We start from the raw sequence: 18990 nt of genomic DNA, 5'->3' as shown, positions 1-18990 counted from the left end.
AGCCTCAATATTTATATCTGCATATTGGGATTATTAGCATCTTCTCTGCCATTACAAAGGGCTTTAAGATCTCCAGAGATACATGGAGAAACTTCTCCTCCTGTGTACCATTTCCCCAGTATCGGCTATACAGGGAGTTTACAAAAATACGTACAGCTGTTACGGATGAGCACATTCAGGTATGTGTCTGGAGGATTGAACCTGGCTGTCACGGTTACTTTAGTTTTAAGATTAAAGGAGTGAAGGAGTTCAGACCACCTCATATCCAGCACCACCCGATACTGGCTCCCTAGACTGACAAGGGAAAGAAAAAATTGTGACACCTAGTTAAGTACCTATAATGCATTTAATAAGAACTCTGTGTAAAGCAGAATCACATCCCCAGGGCACAACTCTGTCCCATTAGCTGTTTGCCAGTCATCATGCTTATTTTAGCTGGAAATGTTATCATTTAGGACCTTTTTCATGGTTTTAAAGGTTTAGGAAGCAGGCATTTATTTCAATGTAGCCAGTGGTACATAAAAAATTCCACTGACTTAGATGACACTGATTTATTAAGGAACGGCTCTTGAAGAACTTCAGTCTATCTGAACTCAAAATCTCACCCCTCTTTCACATACTTTTAATAAACTTACAGCTTAGCAGCAAGACCTTGAATGAATGCATGTTCTGTCTTGTTGAGAACTCCTAACAGTCTTCTCTCTTTAGTACAAAAGCTGCGAAGATGAGACCTGCTGGACAGTAAGAAGCCAGGACCATTTCACTTCTATTCGCTCTCTGGGATGCAAACAAAAGAAACCAGAGCAAGTCCCCGCCTGCTGAAATTCCAGGGGCTCCAAATGAATTACAGCAAGGCCCGGGGGCGTTTGGAATCTTTTCTTGTATACATCAGCCCTGCACTGCTCCTAGACAATTGTACTTTAAGTTAGTTATTATTAACAATAATTAACAATAATTAACAATAAAAGATTGACTACCAATAGTTCTCATTAATTTCCATGGCAATATTGCCTGAAACAAGATGAATGACTGGGCTTTGAGTTGTGTAACCAAAGTTCATAACGTGAAGGAATGCAAGCCAGGAAAAGTGTTCAGATGGTGGGGAGTGACCAACCTTGCATAACCTTCCAAAGGCCCAGCTTCCCTTCATATCTAACAAGCGGCATTCCTAATTTCCTGAAAATATTGAATAGCTTGCACTTTCAGCCTCTGTCCTCTGGGCTCCAGTCTTCAGCATGCCTCACAGCATTCCTTAAACATCTCATCCACCCATTTATTCATTTATATTCCTTCTAACGATGCACTGCTGGAGCTTCCATAGGAGAAGATGTAACAGGAATATAAACAATAATAGAAACATTTAAAAACATACTACTTTCCTCTTCTGTGTCCATCTTGTTAAGATTATTGTTTCTGCAGAAAACAGGCGAGACACCTACCATGACTGATTTAGACATGAAATTATTGACTTTAATGCTTTCAGTTTATCAATAAACTCCAAATGCCTTTAAGTCCAAATAAAGCTTTTCTGTTTATATGGCCATTTGGTTGAGTAGAATAGTGGCAGTCAGTAAGAATTAAAACATTTCCTAGAATCTAAAGAGAGGAATGTTACGAACAAAGAGGAATCTGAGTGGGCGTAAATTCCTTGCCCTGGTATGCTGGTAGGATTATATCTCAGACTTTCAGAGCAGGAAAAGGATGTTACAGGCATAACGGCAGGGAATATCAATCAGATAACTAAATCTAATTACAGAGTTACTAGATTAACTAGTTGACTTCAGCTACATGAAGGCAACTGGCCAAGTGCCACAACAGAAACCAGATTCAGAGAAACAATTTCTCAACACATTAAACTTCTTGTAACGACTAGTTTCAGATTAGACAACAGACTATTCTTGACTAACTTTAAAAGACACATGGTTTGTGTGGGAAAGAACTGTAGCTGGATCACTCATTAATAGCAACCACAAATTCAGCCTTCTTAGAGAAAGAATTGCACCAAAAGGACAGGATAATGACCTGGAATTTTAGTAGAGAGATTTATTTTCTCAGGGAGTAAGCCAGTAATAAAACATGTTCTGGGTAAAAGAATTGCAATAGAGTCATTGAAGGGAAAAGAGGCATTGGCCCCTGATTTTAAAGTCTTTATTTTAACACAGTTTTTGATACACTGGTACTGTACAAAACATAATTGCATTTCCTGGTTTTAGTACATCATACTCAAACCATGCTAGACACGGTCTAAGATGAAACTCTTTCAGACATCCCAAACTGCAGGGCATCCCAGGCTGGGTGACTGCCGGCTAAGGACAGAAGAGAGGCAGAAAGATGCTCAAGTGGTGACAGAGGCAGGTCCCTGGGCCGGGCCCACGCTCCCACGGCGGGTGTTTTCCTTGTGGACAGGGCAGAGCTGCGTGCCCGCAGAGCTCCCTGCCGCTGCCGGTGCCCCCGCCTGCACGGCTCCGAGTACCTGGGATGAGTCAGGCACTGGTACCTCCTCAGGTGATTAGCCTAAACGGGGTGACCGCTTACTACTCATGAAATGATATAGTACTTTGTCTCAGGAGATACCACCTGTGATCCTAGGCTGCAGTTCTTTGCCCTTTCAGCAGAGATAAACTATGTCCCAGCCAGGTCTCTGGGGCAGTTTCTCTCCCGCGCTTGCTCCCCCCGGCCTGGCACCATCACCCTGGAGCACCCAGCAATGCCACCACAGCTGCCCCACGCTGTGGCTGTTACTCTGGGCTCTCACCTGAGACTCAGCATCGCTACTTAACCTCACCCCCTGCTTCCGATCGTATTTTGCACCCGCCCGGAGCCCCTGAGGAGCCCCAGGCCCAGGCGGAGCCGCGGCCTCGACTCCAGGAGGGACGTCACGTGCCAAACCCCCTCACGGAGGGGCGGGATGACGGGTTTAGTGCCAAAGCGATGCCCAGGGAGGCTGCGGGAAGCGGGTTGCCGCAGAATGGTGTCACACCCCGCGCCCCCGGGGGCTGCCCGCGGGTGGGTGCCAGGGGCACCCCTCCTTCACGCCGCCGCGGGCGCCCCGTGCCCCGCACTGCGCATGCGCCCCCCCTCCGCCCCGCCCCGCGGCGCCGGCGGGCGGCAGTGCGCAGGCGCCAGGGCCGCGCGGGGCGAGCGCGCCGCCGGCCCTCCCCCGCCTCCCCGCCGGGCGGCCGCGCATGCGCAGCGCCTGGCCGGGGGCCAAGCCCCGCCCCCGCCCCGTCACCAGTAACGACAGGCGGCGGCGGCGGCACGCGCCCCTCCCCTGCCGGAACCGGCGGCGGCGCTGCCCCGCGCCGGCATGAGGCCAGAGCCCGGCCGGCCGTCGTGACGAGAGGCGGTAAGGGTCGCCGCGCGGGTGCCTGCCCCCCGCTTTCCCCTGCTCCCCGCTTTCCCCTGCCGCCCTCCCCGTGTTTCCCCCTCCTCTCAGCCCCGCCGCCGCCGTTGCTGTCCCCCGCCGCAAGTTTCCCGCCGCCCACCTCCTGCCCGCTCTCCGCCGGCTCCCCTCGGCGTTAGCGGCGGCGGGCCGGCGCCCCGCGGTGAGCCCTGAGGAGCCGCCGGCGCTCCCCGTGCGGGGGTGGCGGGGGGGTAACGGCGGCGGCGCGGCCGCTGGGCTCTCGCCCCCCCCCGCCCGGAGCCCCCCCGGGGCAGCGCCGGGCTCTCCCGGCGCGGAGCAGCCGGCGGCGGGGCTGTCACAGGTGTCCGCCGGCTCCCGCCCCCCCGCCCGGCGCGTCCCGGCGGTGGCCCGGCCTGGAAGGGGCCCGGCGGGGCGCGGGCAGCGCTGTCCGGCGAGCGGTGGGAAGCGGCGATGAGTTCTTTGTTGTGTAACTCTTTTTGTCCGGGGATTAGAGAGGGTTTGCGGCTTTTTTTTTGCTGATTCAGGTGGGGTTTTTTTAAATGCAGGGTAGTCATGGGTAAATTCTTCTCTTGAGTAGGATGTCGGGTGAACTTTCTTGTGACTCTTGAATTGATTTGTTGGCCGCTTCTCGTCTCTGAGAAGCTGCCGTGCCCATCTGCCGCCCTCCCTAGCTGGAGTTGATAACGCTTTCCAGAAGCACCCTAGATAACGTGAGAGCACATTAAAAAATGAAAATCCTACTAACTTATTGTAGTAAAGCCACTTTTCGCTGAAATGAGTCTGGCCAGCAGCCCGTGTTTTCATCTGAAAGTGCTACTGCCAGTATTTTTTTTTTTTTTCCAATAAATGTAACTGCATTCGAGAGAGTTTGGGTCAAACACTTTGCTGGGGAAAGCTGACACAAAGCCGTTGGAATAGCTCCTGTCTGCTTTGGCAGTGAATTTTTTCTGGCCGTATATTGGAATGTTTTTAGTTTCTCCTAAGATTTTTTCCCCAGCTATCTATTAAGTTTCTCTCTCAAAAGTCTTAATTAATTTTATTTGGAAATGATGAAGGAATGCCTTACATCAGTGTGCTGTAAAGATCCGTTTTTTTCTTTCTTTCTGAAAACAAGGGTTTTTAACACTTGGTATATTTTTTAACCTACTGTTTTTTGGGTGGTTTTTTTTAACCAGTCGTAATTCAGAATGACCTATAAGCAAGGCAGCCCACTTACTGTGCTGCAGGACTGGGCTGTGTTTTTCTGCCTTTAGCTGTTATGTGTCAATGTTTGGTTCTCAGCAGCAGCACAGGAAGTATCACCATCCTGATGAAGAGTCATAAAGTGTGTTGGAGATTTGTTGCTAAAACTGAACTGAAAATGTGCTAATTTTGTGTTGCCTTTGGAAGAAATGATAAGTCATTTCTGACAAAAATATATATAGCTTTTCAGGGCCCCATTGTGTCTTCCAAAAAAAAAAAGTCATCGAGGAATTGTGAAAGATTTCCTACAGAATTGCTAGCATGGTATCATGCACAGAATACTTGTAAGAGAAGATTGAAAATGGCTTCCTACATTTGACAGATGGTTTTAAAAATTTCTTTTTCAGGTTTGAGTTGATCTTACGAACTGCAGCTATGGTGCAGAAGTATCAATCCCCCGTACGGGTGTATAAACACCCTTTTGAGTTAATTATGGCTGTAAGTATTAATTTTTGCTGTAACTTTCTTCCTTGACAGTTCCTTGTATTGCTAAGTAGTTACTGGGCTCTGTTTGATAGGTACTGTAGAACACACAAATCTGAAATGATAGACAAAATACGAGAGAGAGGTGTGTTGATGACTTTTTGTTTCCTCTCCCCAGGGTATTTTTTTACATAACGTGTTCTCTTTTTCTCCCAAAGTTCAGATATAGTTCATAGATTTATTTTAAAGTTAGAGCAAAAGTTTGCTCAAAGTGTACTTCCCAGTTGATTACTGGGAGCAATCTATTCTAGCGTGGGAGAAAGTGTCAAGTACATTGATTAAAAGATTGTTGTGGTTGCATCTTCATCAGTATAGAGTTTACAGGACTAGAGAGCACAGAGAAAGCCATGAAAGCAAGGGTGAGCCTGAACAAAAGAGTAGACAGCATTCTGAGCATTGGTAATACTTTGGGAGGGAGGGAAAAAACCCATGATTGCTACGAGGGCCAGAGAGATGAACAAAAAGCCTTTTGGGTGCACAGTTGCTAATTTGTGTGCCAATGTTGCAAATCGTAACAAAAAAAAAAAAAAAAATCCTAATTAGGTTACCTCTTCTTTCTCTCCCTCTCTCTCCCCTTCTCCCTCCCGTTTTTCTTTTAGAAAATGGAAAGGAAGTATTTGACATTTTTAAGTGTATTCAGCCAAAACCACAGTTGTGTGGCTCTCATGAGTTACGAAGAGCAGTTCAGGAGAGCAGTCAGGTCTGCTTCCACCTGATAAGAACAGTTAAAACTAAATAATAATCTAAATAGTAATGGGTTCTTTTCACTTGCTGAAAATACTGTGTTTAATGGTTTCAGTGGAGAGTTTTAATAATGTTCGTAGTGTAAATATTTAGATAGATCACACGGTTTGGAGTGCAGAGTTCCTTACAGAAGTGATCCTTCACAGTCACAGGGCAAAAATAATTAGATTGCTCTAAGGGGAATACTTCAATTTCTTTTTATCTTATTCCTGAAGCTGCCTCCAGTATTACACATGCAGGTCTTGCTCTTGTGAACACTTCAAGGCAGAGAGTGGTTATTTTCATGAGGGGTGAAGAGTCTGATGCTGATATGTTGAAGGTCTTTTAGGACCTTACTACACTCTGACAGCTAGGCTTCTAATGAATAATGGAAACCATCTAATAGATGGTTTCTAATTTAAATTTGATTGTGTGTGTAACTTTGGCCTTCAGTGAAGTATACTGGTTCTTAGCTCAGTCAACAAAAATGAGTTTCTTGGACAAAATTCTCTAGCTACTTGCTGAACTGAGGAGTCTTTACCTTGCTGTTGAATTGAAGGCAAAAATTCTTAAGTTATTTCTTCAAGGCTATTTTGAGTTAAAATGCTGACATTAGGATTTTTCACAATGCTTTATTGGGTGTAATTAGAAACACTTTTGACTATTAATACTAACTTTGAGTTCTCAAACTGTTCTGTAACTTGGGGATAACATTTGAAGAATAATCTTTAAGAAATATGAAGTCTTTCCTTACGTGAAAGCTTTTCTCCTTTGGGAAGAAAGAGGCTAGACTACATACGCAACTAGGATAAAACAATAGTTGAAAAATTAAAGCAGTGAACTAAGAGGCGAAGAATATTTATAAAAAGAAACAGCCCAACCGGATGCTTTCTGAGACTAGAAGTTTAGATTAGCGATAATACGTATGATTTGTCTATGTCAGGGCAGCAAGTTGTCGCTTGAACTTGTTCAGAATGTGATCACTGGATGAACATCCTTTTCCTGCCACGTTGCTTCTCTTATGTTACTGGGTTTTAAAATGTGTAAAATTCCTGATGGCGATCTATCAAAACTGTTCAAGCATTTTCTGAAGTGCCTCCATGTGCCAAATTCTTTAAAGAATATAAATAGTATATGATAGTTTCCCACTTTTTCTCGCTGTTTTCCGTTGGTTGAATAGTGATTGCATAAGTTGATGAAGTATTTCTGGAAGGAATATTCCTGTCAAATTTTGTGCTTACTAAAGTGAAAGTACTATGTTGCATATTCTCAACAAAAAGAAGTGCTATAATGTTATTTTTAACTGTATCAGCAGCTCTTCTGAAATGAGGAACACATCCTGGTATGTACCAAACTTGAATTTAAGGCACCCAAACACTACGGTTCTTATATTTGATTTTTTTTTTCCCTCTGTCCCTCTCTTTCATATGCACTCAAACTTTGAGAGAGTGTGTCCTCAAACAGAGGTTTAAAGCCACACACCAGACATGCCCGGCTGTCAGTAGAAAGCTGCTCGAAGAAACCTTTGGTCAATGTGGCAGCAGTGTTCTTTATGCTGAGTTGTCTAACAAAAATCACTGTTTCTAGTCTGGGTCTTGTTGCATGGGATCTTGTCTTAAGGTGCTGAGTACTTGCAAAAATGTTATTTGGAAAATTGTCCTCCATTCCCTGAGACTTCCATGGAAATGAAGAGGCAATTCATTCTGTATAGTAGTAATGAAGATCACCAGTGTCACTGAAGCCCGTGTGGACGATAAAGATTTCCTGGATGATACGTGTTCCAACTACCAATTGGAACTCATTAAGTCAAACTAATACTAAGCTTTCAGACAGAGAAATCGGCATAAAATTCTTTTCTGCAAGCAACCAAGTGAATGCCACTTGCAGAATGGGTCATTTACACTACAAACTTCCTATTTGCCCACTTTTCCTTTCCTGGGTTTCAAAGGGGTACTTGAGGGAGAATAAAGTACAATCAGCATTCCATTCATGCTGCTCTAGTGTGTTTTGAGAGAACGAAGTTCTCTCTATGAAGGGTGAGTACAGCTATATTAAGACAAAAAAATGGATTTAATTCCACTTTGATCCAAGCCAAGATTGACAAGTGTTTTGCAGACAATTATGATATAAAGACTTTTAAAATAGATGCAGTGAAAATTCTTTTTCTAAGTTGAATTGGCGTTGAAAATAAGTTTCTCTTACGCTCCTCCACTGAAATCCAAAAATCATCTGTTGAGCCCTAATGTATCTCTGTGATAATATACTTCAAGGCGCAACCCCTTATTTCTCAAGTCTGAGAGAGAATTGGTGAAGTACTGTTGTTGGTAGAGAGTTGGGAGATCCATTGCTGCACGCTTCTTGCCTTCCTTTATCATTAAAGGCAAGCTGTGTAAAATCTAATATAAGCTACTTCCCCTGAAGATTTCCTTTTACTGGCAAATTGTGTGGTTCCAGATAATATCTAAGTCGCTTTGAAAACAGTAAGAACTGGATGCAAATCTGTTAATGAAAGTCTCTCCCGAACTTGAAAAGATTCTAGAATCATGGGCTAGGAATTGTGACGTTTTAGTCCGACACACCTAACACAGGCAGTATGATTTCACCAAATGGTTACCAATGCTGCATGATGACTTTTGGCTGCTCTGTGGCGTATCTGTCATAATCAACTTCTTGAAAACTCTGTGTGTGTATATATGTATTTAAAAAAATGCATCCAACTTGCACAGCTGTTCATCAGACCGAATAGAATCTCGCCTCGTTTTTCCTTCTGTTCATGTTGAAGTTTACGTAATGCTGGAAGCAGCTGAAATGTGGAAAAATGACTGTTTACTTGGACTCACTTGTCAAGTTACCAAGGTTAAATATATTGGAGAAAAACTGAGAAGCTGCTTTTATAAAACTTTTAAAGATTATAGATTCAATTTTTGATACTAGCTTTAAAGAGGTTTGCATTTAAAGTAACATAGGGACTTTGCTGAATAAGTAGTTCTTGATGTTAAAAGGCAGTTAAGAACTCGAACCTTGAACCTTTCTTAACACACATGGGACTAAAATTAACTTTGGAGATTCACAGCTCATTTTCAGTCCGACACGCATTAGGTAACTCCCTTGGAGTTTAATTTCCAAAGTAAATTTAAATAATGAATAATCAGCTACTATGGCATTCCAAGGGTGGAACTTAGGTAAACGGAAAATAAGTAAGATTTTTGAAAAAAACATATTGAATTGAGCCATTTACCAGAAGGGTTTTTTTTTAATTTTCTGGAAGCTCTGGAAAATGTATTGCTCTTCAGCCCCTTTAGAAAAAACATCCTATTTACAGCCACAAATTACTTGGTTTCAGAAATAAATATGAATAGTAACATGACTGAACATAGCAAGTGTGCTCTAAAACAGTCCTGTTACGTTTAGTCAAATTAACGTAGATTTTAAGAACTTGTGGCTTTGTGAAAGCTAAGATTTTCAAATCTGCCTGTGACAGGAGACAGACTTTCAAAGGTATTTTGCAGTCTTTTGAATATCTAAAATAATGTTTCCACTTTGTTAAAGTTCCTGGCATTTATCAACTTCTAGTGGTGCCAAACAGTGAAGAGAAGTCTGTAGGTAAACTAGTTGTCAGTGTCAGGAGTAGTAGTGTGGAAATAAGGCATTTGATTTTTATTTTAAAATAAAAACAGTAATTAATCTTGCACTGCCTTGAGGCTGAAAACTACCTCCTTCCAAACTGCGTATTCTCATCAAAATACTTTCAAAAAAAAAAAAAAAAATTGGTCTCATGTTTTTCCTTTGTTCTGTTAGGATATCTTAAAGTATCTAAAGCATGAATCTTTCTTAAGTATAATGTGTAGTACCCTTTTGATTGTATGGCAATTTTTATGGTTCAAATTTGCTGCTTTTGGACAACAGGCTGACTGGCTTGCTTTGGTTTTATAGATCTGAAAAAAACCCCAGTGTTTAAGGTAAATCTCCATGATTTAAAGTATCCCTAAATTACAGGAAAGTAATAAGATTGTAGATGGCATAAATGTGCTTCAACAGTAGATTACTACTACTTTAACAGTAGATTAGAAAAAAATTTATCTGGTTTTTTCAGATTGCCAAATCAAAGTATAATCCCTTGATCTAGACTGTAATGAGTTTCCTTATCAGGCAGTACATCATCTTTTCATTTTAAAGGTTATTACTTTAAAATGTCATTTAAGAAAAGAAAACAACCAAACTGTGTTTCAAGTTAAGTGCCACACCTCCTCATAAATCCCTACAATTTTTCTTCCTTCTAGTCTCATTTTCTTTTTCTTGGAAAAAATGCATTCCACACATCATGTGGAGAGGGGCTGAAAGGCCGGTGAGAAAAGGGAAGCTGTTCTCCAAGTGCTTTTGAAAGCACAAAGTAGGCTTTAAATGTATAGAGAAGTAATTTATTCGCCTGATGTGGTGCACCTTCTGGAGGGTTTGTCTTGGATACCTAAAGCCTGGGGAAGGGAGCAAAGTGAGTGTCCCCTCCTGAAACTGCTCAGCTGTTTTCCCTTTGGTTGTATGACTCCCAGACTCTCATGTACTTTGCTTCCTGTCTTTCTTGAAAATTCAGGCTTATTTACTGTTGGAAATGCGTTGGTAAAACTGCCATGGAACCGCACCTTGTATGGATTTTCTTATTTTATATTAAGTGCCTGCAGTTTAACTGCTGTTTTATGTCGTTGATGGTCTCTTGTGTTAGCACACATTGTAAGAACAAATGAATTTTTGGCCACTTGTTTGGAATGAGCTGTGGTTAACAAATGTAAGAGTTAAGTTGAGCACTAGGGAAAAATATTGACTTAGCAGCCTGCTTACTATGCAATTTATGTGTTGTTTCATGGCCTGCTTGGATATTTCCATGGCTAGCTGTTTCCTGTTTTTTTGTAGGCGAACACATGACCTGACTGTAGCTGACAGCTGCACTTCTCCTGTTCACCAAATGCTTTTAGTCAGTTTTTTTTAACAAGTCTTTTACACTTTAAAAGCTAAAACACCACTACTGTCAAACTCTGAAAGGTGTCAACAGAAGAAAAATATGTATCAAAACAGTTCTTGTTGCTTTGTTCTGAAAGCACTCCAAGCTTTTTGCCTTTTGCAGGTGTTTTAGCTCCGAGACTGGTGCGAAGTGCTGCTCTAGGATCTGTTGATCAGCCAAGCGATGTTGCCTTTAAGTTAAAAATCTCAAAGTTAAACATGTGGGAATCTGGCAGAAAGGAAATGGTTAGCACATTCCGCAGAGTCCTAGACACCTGAAATACTACAGTTATGATCTGGAAAAGGTGTAACTTCATGATCGTAATTTAACGTGTGGTTAGCCATTAAGAACTGTGTGTGAAAGCCTTCAAAACCTCATGGGAAGGAGATACGGTGTATTTTTTTTTTTCGTTAATTCTAAAAACATGTCCAACGAGGAGCCAGAGGCTGCTTAGAGATCAGAGATGTTGGCTGCAGACGTAGATAAGGTGTTTCCGTATGGTATGGCCAGCTACGTGCAACTCCAGCACGAGCAATACGTGTTTCCTGTTTCTGTGGAGCTCTTACTGCTGTCTTACAGCAGAGTGTTTCAGCTGCTGTGCTTTTAGGAAGCAAGCACACCATGAAACAGGGAGTAGTAGAAGGAGAGCCTGAGGAATTGGAAGCAACCCCTGAGGACTCTCCATAAAGCACATTCAATCAGAGTCCAAATTTTGGACCACAGAATTGAGGAGCGTTCATTGTAATTTTCATAACCAAGATTGGTTTTGCTTTGCACTTCACTTGAGTTCAATAGGTTTTCTGGAAGGAGGGTGGTGATGTGATCTTAAAACTGTTGCATTCTGAATATGGAGTGAATCTTCTGAGAATTTGCAAGATCTGTTAATTAGCTCCAGTTAAAATTAATTACAGGTTAGTCTTAAATGGTCTATTTTCTTTTCTCCCAAGTGAATTTGTCTTCAAATTTTTCATGTAGTTTAAAACTACTGTGTATATATCCTAAATTAAGAACTAGGCTGTTAAGCTGAATTATTAACTCTTTATCTCATTTTTATGATATAGTTAAGACAGGCCAGGTTAGCAGCTCAGGTAAAACCTTAAGTAGGGCCTATTACAGGTAATTTAATAATTTGGCTTTCTCACAGTCAATTTGCATGCAGCTTGCTTCAGTTGTAATCAGTCAGTGATGTTTGAGGTGCCAAGAACTCATGCTGGTGGAAGATAAGGTGGCAACATGGCTGGAAAGCCCGTGTTGGAAGGGCTGTCTGGCATCATCTGGGCTCCGCTGCAGCGTGGGCCAGTGTTGTGCAAGCAAGCAACGAGCCATCAAAATTTGAGATCAGGTCCCAAGGTCTTGGCTTTTCTCTGCAATGCTCTTGCTCAAGTAATACTGATTTCTGCCCAGTCCTGAGGTTTTCAGCTTGTGGTTCGTGGGCTGTGTCTTCTAAGGGTCAGAGAAACATAACTGAATATGTGGTTTCCCATTACACCTAAGTTGGTGTTCCAGCTTGCTCTGTCTTGGAGGGGGGGAAAAAAAAAACAAACCCCACCAACAAAACATTGTCAGCCTGATTTCCTCACCAGGCTCATTTAAAGCTGATGAGCACCCCTGTGGGGGCAGGGGCTTGTCGTCGTGTCCCCCCCCCACACACACACACTGTTAGGGAGCTGATGGCAGCTGGCCACAAGAAAAAGCGAGGAAGTCAAAGTCAGCAGGGCATTTGTTGGTACATGTTGCACTGCAGGAGCCCTTGATTCCATGGGGAAATAATTAGGGATCTGCAGTTTGAAAAATGCTGAAGCCCGTTGCTGTAACAGTAAATGATGGGGCCATTAGAAACTTGATTCAGCAGTCTTCAGGCCTGGTATTATTTAACAGTGCAAAGTATTTGCAAGTTGTGCTTAATGGCTTGGAGTTGCGGATTCTATGAGTTGCTTTGGCATAAAGGGGAATCTGTCCTTACCTTAGAAAAATAAAAATTAAAAAAGTATTTTGTATGATGTAATGGGGTAGCGTGTGAGCTGACTGGTTGGTTTTCTTGCTTTGTATTCATGTATGAAACTTCAGATTCGAACATTTTCTGTCTTGGATTCTTCTTGGGTTTTCCTTTATGATAAGGTTTGGGGACTTCAGTAAGTTTGAAAATAAAAATATCATAGGGCTCTTGGAACTTAACAGCTTTAACTCTGGTGACAGCAGAGGGATCATGGATGGGAGCAAAGAGAAGCTACCCTTTTGTATTAATAATGATTTTTTATTTAAACTTTTAATTTGTAATTATATACATTTGGGTTCTCAGCATTTCAAGACTTTGTCATGGTCAGATTTCTGAAGTTAAATATCTAAATTGGTAGGGTTATGTATGTTTTGGATTACTTGTTGAATAATTACAACTGTTTTCATTCTGATGTTATTTCTATTCTCAAAACTTTAGTATAGGTGGGTTTTCTGGAATATATGCAGATCAGTCTGTGTAACAGTTGAACACTATATTGCAAACCTCTTAATATTTCAGCCTTTCTGTGACTGATAACTTTCTGCTTGCCTACTGCTGCTGTAATATTATATCATATTGCTTTGATAATAATACATCTCATTTTCTGAAAATGAATATTTCTCTGGTGGTCAGGATGGCAGTGTGTCATTTATGTTTGTTTATGCCACAACAGAAGGGGAACAGCTAGTTTCCTGATGAGAGAACTTCCTTTCTCGAGTGCATTGTGTCTCTTCATTTAGTGTAAAATGTGAATGCCATAGACATTAAATCCAGTTCAGGAACATCAGTCAGCGGAATCCTTTCCAGAGGACATTTTTCTGGCTATTTCATTCAGTGTGTAAATTATACTACTTAATTTGCAAAACTCTCTCTTTGCTGTGCAATTCATTGGCCTGTGGATAAATTCTTCATTACTGAATGCATGGCTCTATGAAATTACTTGTTTCTATTGAAGTGTTTCATGGTCTGCATGGTGTAGCCACTGATGTTGTAATGAACAGGATTTAAAGCAATTTCACTTGAACTTGTTTGTTCTGTGTTGACTAAACTGATTCTTGCTTTTGTTTGCCTTTCTTTGCTGTAAAGGAGGGTAAAGAACAAAGAACTGCTGATCTATAATCTAAGATTTTAATTGCTTTTTAGAAAAGAATCAAAGGAGTCTTGACTGTTCTTTTTTTTAATTGGTTTATTTTTTTGAAACTAGGTGATATCTTTCCGTTTGTATTTTATTGGGGAGCAGATTCAGAGGTGCAGAAGCTGTACCACCTTAACATGCCAATGATGCACCTAGCAGTGGTATTTCTTGGTTATTGATATCTTAATGATGTGTTTGGATGTGGGGAGAAGGATTGTATTCTGTCTCTAAAGGAGAACCACAGTCACCATAAGGCCTATCTAGCTAGTGCGCTGTGTATCTGGCAGTGGCCAAGGGCAGTATCTGTCTGTAGGGAAGAGGATAAGAACGGTATAAACATATGGTAACACTCTCTCGGGATACTCTTCCATCCTACAGCGATGTGTCTTGACAGTCCTTCTGGTCCAGAATGTGCCCGTTGTCTATAATAGCACTGCATGTGGTTTCTTTCTTGTGCCTGCCCAATTCCTTTCTGGAGCCAAGCGAACTCTATCGTGACACCCTCCAGCAGGAGTTTGTGCTTCATGACACTCTCTGTCAAGAGATGTATCCTTTACCTACAGCCTGGCTCTTGCTTGCTCAGCTTCACACCACCTGCTCCTTGTGTTGGAAGAGGCAATAAAACCCTACTCGCGTTCTTCGTGCTGCTTGCCCTGTTAGATCTGTAAGATACCTCCCTCAGTTTTTAAATTATTCTTTTTCATGGTGATGAGTCTTAGTCTGTTTTATAGTTTATGATTCCATATGAGGAACTGCTGTTGTTCTGTACTGTTGATCTTCCACTATTGATGTCTAACCTTTTTGAGCATCTCCTGATATATCAGACATGTATGTAAGGTTAAGATTTTTTTTAAATGTTACATTTAACTTCCCAGCTTAAGAGGTAAATTGTATGCAAGCCCCAAACCCTATCATGCTGCATTTTGATGACATGCCGCATTTTGATGACATGCCATTGACATTAGTGAATGGTCAAAATTTAACTAATGTACTTAATAAATTTTAATTGGTTTGCTTAATAGAGTACAGCTGCTCTCTACCTGGAAGCTGGTATTTTGCTGGTCCAGAAGCCAAACCGAGACCTTTAAGGTTGAGCCATGCCACTTATCTTGAATTCTTGCCCTTTTGGCAAAGCTTTCTTTACTGTACTGATTATACTCTTGGTAGAGTGAAATCACTTGCAGTGCTTAGAGGCCAGTTGCCTCTGGGCCAAATTAAAACCTGGTGGGTGCAGCCTGGGACAATGAAGTCAAACCTGTTTCACTGAACCTTCGTGGGGGGGGGGGGGGTTGATCTGGATGGAGATCAGGAGACTTTGTTTTTTGTGGTAGTACAAGTCTTTAACCTTTCAGACAATGGTATAATGAGGAATTCTGAGCCTATACTGTATCAATGCTGTAGTCATCCTTTCCTCCCCCGCTCATAAATTAGATTTTGTCTACACAGTAATAATTTTATTTAAAATACCCTAACATATGCCAGGTGTTAAACATATTTTAACAGACCTGCTTATTGAGAGTGTCTGTGATTCCAAGACCAAAAAAGTGACAAATACCAACTGTAGGACTATAAAAGTGAGACTTAAGCATGGAGCAGTAGAGCAGTAAGGAATATTTGACTGTTCCAAAAATAGATCCTCAGTGGACACAGTAGGATTGTAGCTGAATTTTAAAGTAAAACTGACTGCAGAGGAACCAGACCTGCAATTTTGTTAACTGGAAAGGAATGGGGAAGCTAAGTAACCAAATTCTGCTTTCAGTGTGACAGTATACTGTGCATTTGTGAGATGCCTGTTAGCAATGCAGAACACAGTTGTCATTGTTCAGCTGCTGTAAGACAAGCAATGTTTATTTACATGCAATGGTAAGACAAGCCTAATGGTTTACAGTCATTTTGATATGTGTATCTTAAAAATTTCAAAGAAAGACCTGTTCCTGTGTTGTGTAAAGGTTTGTATATTACCATTGTTGCAGAGAAATAGGAAGTGCTTGAGAATAGCTTGCATTCCCCAGTAATCACATGTTGGTTTCCAAGCATTTAAGCTTTCACTGGCCTGTTGCCAGCCTTTACTGTGATGCTTTTTTGGAGGTCAGCCTCTTCTCCATGGTACTTTAACCTTGAGCCAGAACAGTCATGTCCTGTGCAATTGGGGTCAGAAGCCAAGTTTCCTATCCTAGAAACTACTGAAGTTGACTCTAATTGCAGGGCATATTCTGTCAAACAAAGTGTTGTGCTCAGTGCTACGTGGCTTCTGGGCCAGAACTGATTTCCATCTGTCTTGCTTGGAACACAGGCAGAGCAAACACTCATTTCCTCTGTAGAATAGTTTTGCACATGCATTTAATATAAACAAGTTAAAGTGAAATTGCAAGTCAATCTGATAGAGCTGTTGGCCCCACTAAGTCAGCTAAGGTATGTGTATACTGAAGAGCAACTTACAGCAGCATAGCTATAAAGTCTGTCTTTGATGTTCCACCTTCAACCTAGACCAGAGCATTGTTGGTTGGGTTTTTTTCTAACCAGCAATTTGATACTGGTCTTCCAGTCACAAGCCAGCCCAACCTGAGTGATCAGGCTTTCCCAGTTTACTCCAAAGGAAAGGAAGGTTAAAATTATTTTATTTACATTCAGCATGTTTGGGTTTTCTGTCCTTTTTTCTTGAGGAAGGAGTGGTACTTGCCCAACTTTTCTATTTTAGCTTCTTGTTTTAGAAATTCATGTTTCAAGATTATGCAGAGGCTGCAACTGAAGTTGGCCTTGCTCAAAGTGGCACTATGCCTTGGGCTCTTTGGGGCTCTCTGGACTTCCTGAAGGGAGGAAAAGAATTAATGATCTTCTTGTGAGTGTCTGGGAAGCAAGCAGGTGTAACTCTTAAACTCTTACCCTGCCTATCCACTTTCTCATCAAATCCCACCCTGGCGATTCATTTCTTCTCTGAAGATGGGCATTCAGGCTCCCACACAGAGAATCAAGTATTACACAGTTCCAGCTGTGCAAATTTATTTAAGCAAACCACAAATGACTTGTATCTGTTTTAAAGAAACCACTCTTCCAATTAAAGTACCGTTGAGGCATGCCTGTGGTTATTAAAGATCATCTTTTGCAGATAAAAGATGGAATGCTAGCCTTTGTCTTCAGGTCAGATTCTTTATCCCCAAACTGTTTTGCCTGCTGAATCAGTATACCTTTACCACTGAAAGCTTGAATAAAGTTTCATTAAATCATTGAAGAGTTTACTTTTTATCTGAGAGAAGACTGTGTCTCTGCATGTAGCAAAATGGTTCTTAGGTGGTTAAGAGCCAGTCCCCTGCTCTTTACGTTTCATTACGTGCTGCTGTATGCAACAGTCAGGCCACTATAATTTTGCTAGTAAAGCTTCTCTATGTGACCGCTCTTCTGAAATGAAAATGCCCAGCTATTGAATAGTATCTGTGCAGGAAGGGTACGCTGAGGGGGGATAAAGTTGTGATCTGTGTAGACAGAAGGTATGTGGGTGGCTTGACTGGTCACATTCCTCATGAGAATAGAGGTTTCTGTTTCTGGCTATTTCTTCCGGTGCAGGAAAGCAGAATCTCTTTGCTTGGTCTGGTAAGTTGGTTACCAGAATTGCATAACTCAAGAGTGAATTACCAGTAAAATTCCACTTATCTGGAAGGGTGTTTCATAGCCTGTTTTGAATCTCCTGCTTTATTTATAAGGTCTAAATTAGTTTAATGAAATATTAAAATACTAAAGTAACTTTATTCATGCTTGAAAACATTGGATACTGAGCTTTGCTAGCTCTGTAGCTTACGCATTTATGCTCCTATACAGAGGAAGTTTGCTTCAGACCTTCCTGTCCCTCAGTAACTCCTTGCTCTGGCTTGCTAAGTTTTCAGGCGGCACTGTAGCATATTTTAGTCCGTTACACCTCAGAGAGACTCAAAGCTAGTTTGCAAGAACTAGCCTGCAGGGTAATGATTAGGGCTCTTTAAAATGCCAAGCTATGCATTTGGTCTGTATCTGGAGTGTAGTTAAAGCCAACAGGGATCAACACTGTAACCATGGAAATGCTGCCTGAATTAGAGATGAACAGAAATGGCAATGTTTGTGTGTTAGTGCTATTACATTCACTTGAAGGTGCTTTGTAGCACTGTTAACGCATGAAAAAGGTCCTGTTGTCAGAAACCCGGGGTGGTATGTGATGTGTGGTGTAAGCAGCACTCTAACTGCGAGCTATTGAGCATACAGTTTCATTTATAATACTATTTCAGTGGTGTTTCATGATTTTTGTGGTTGGCGGTGTGTATAAACTATTGTTATGCCTGAAATTTAACATGAAGCTGTTCCTTTTACACTGCAGAAGACTTCAAAGGGCTTCAGTAAGTGAGAAGTAGCCTGGACTGTGTCTACAGCAGAGGTGCATGGAGATATGTGTTGATACTGCCTGCTAGGCATATTAGAGCTTTGTTCCTTGTCAAAAGCCATAGGGTCTCTGTTCTGAAAGATGGTTTTGCTTCCCCTGTGTACATCCCGTACATGTTTTGGGTGACGGGGGGTAAGTGCTGTTTGGAGTGATGGTGATCCAGAAGCAAACAAAAATTTGTCTCCAAATTTTTGTGGTCTCGGCTACAGTAACTTATTTGAGGTAAAGCACAAGAATAGTTTCTGTGCTGTTTCCTGACTCCATAGAGATTTTTAATTTATTGAATGAAAGCTCTTCATAAACATTATGAAGTAGCTATTGAATTTGAGTTTAGTCTGTATACTGTGTTGTTTTGTAATGGTTGTGGGCAATGTCCTCATTGCTTTCAGATGCTTTCTGTTGCAGGAATTTGCAGTATGGATGTGAAGGTCAGAAGCTTTCTTGCTGTGATTGTAGGATTTGAGCAGCAAATTGCTGTGCCTGCTTTGCATGTGGCAGGCCTGTTAACCTGTTTGGTAGAACAAATATGTATTGTTTATTCTGTGGTGACATCCACAAGATTAGTTTAACAGATTTTCATTAGCTCTTTTCATACCATCTAGCAGCAGGGTGTATTTGAAATGTGCAAGAAACATAACTGGATACTTAG

The 18990-nt window shown here is 41.7% G+C and overlaps 1 protein-coding gene across 2 annotated transcripts in view; it reads left to right on the top strand.

Annotated features, from left to right (window-relative positions):
* The first annotated feature begins 3314 nt into the window (after positions 1-3314).
* The window catches only part of SEC14L1 (SEC14 like lipid binding 1), a 43015-nt gene continuing 27339 nt past the window's right edge, over positions 3315-18990 (top strand). The window contains exons 1-2 of one of the 2 annotated variants that reach the window (XM_075720051.1): positions 3315-3346; positions 4954-5044. In XM_075720051.1, the coding sequence (XP_075576166.1) occupies positions 4982-5044 (63 nt within the window). In that variant the 5' untranslated portion in view covers positions 3315-3346; positions 4954-4981. Of the gene's footprint in view, positions 3347-4953; positions 5045-18990 lie in introns of those variants that run through there. The other variant, XM_075720050.1, reaches the window with a different exon arrangement.

This window comes from Pelecanus crispus, chromosome 12 (assembly GCF_030463565.1).
Source record: "Pelecanus crispus isolate bPelCri1 chromosome 12, bPelCri1.pri, whole genome shotgun sequence".
Classification (NCBI taxonomy): Eukaryota; Metazoa; Chordata; class Aves; order Pelecaniformes; family Pelecanidae; genus Pelecanus; species Pelecanus crispus.
Note: the sequence above shows the minus strand (reverse complement) of the source record. Positions and strands in the feature narration are given on the sequence as shown.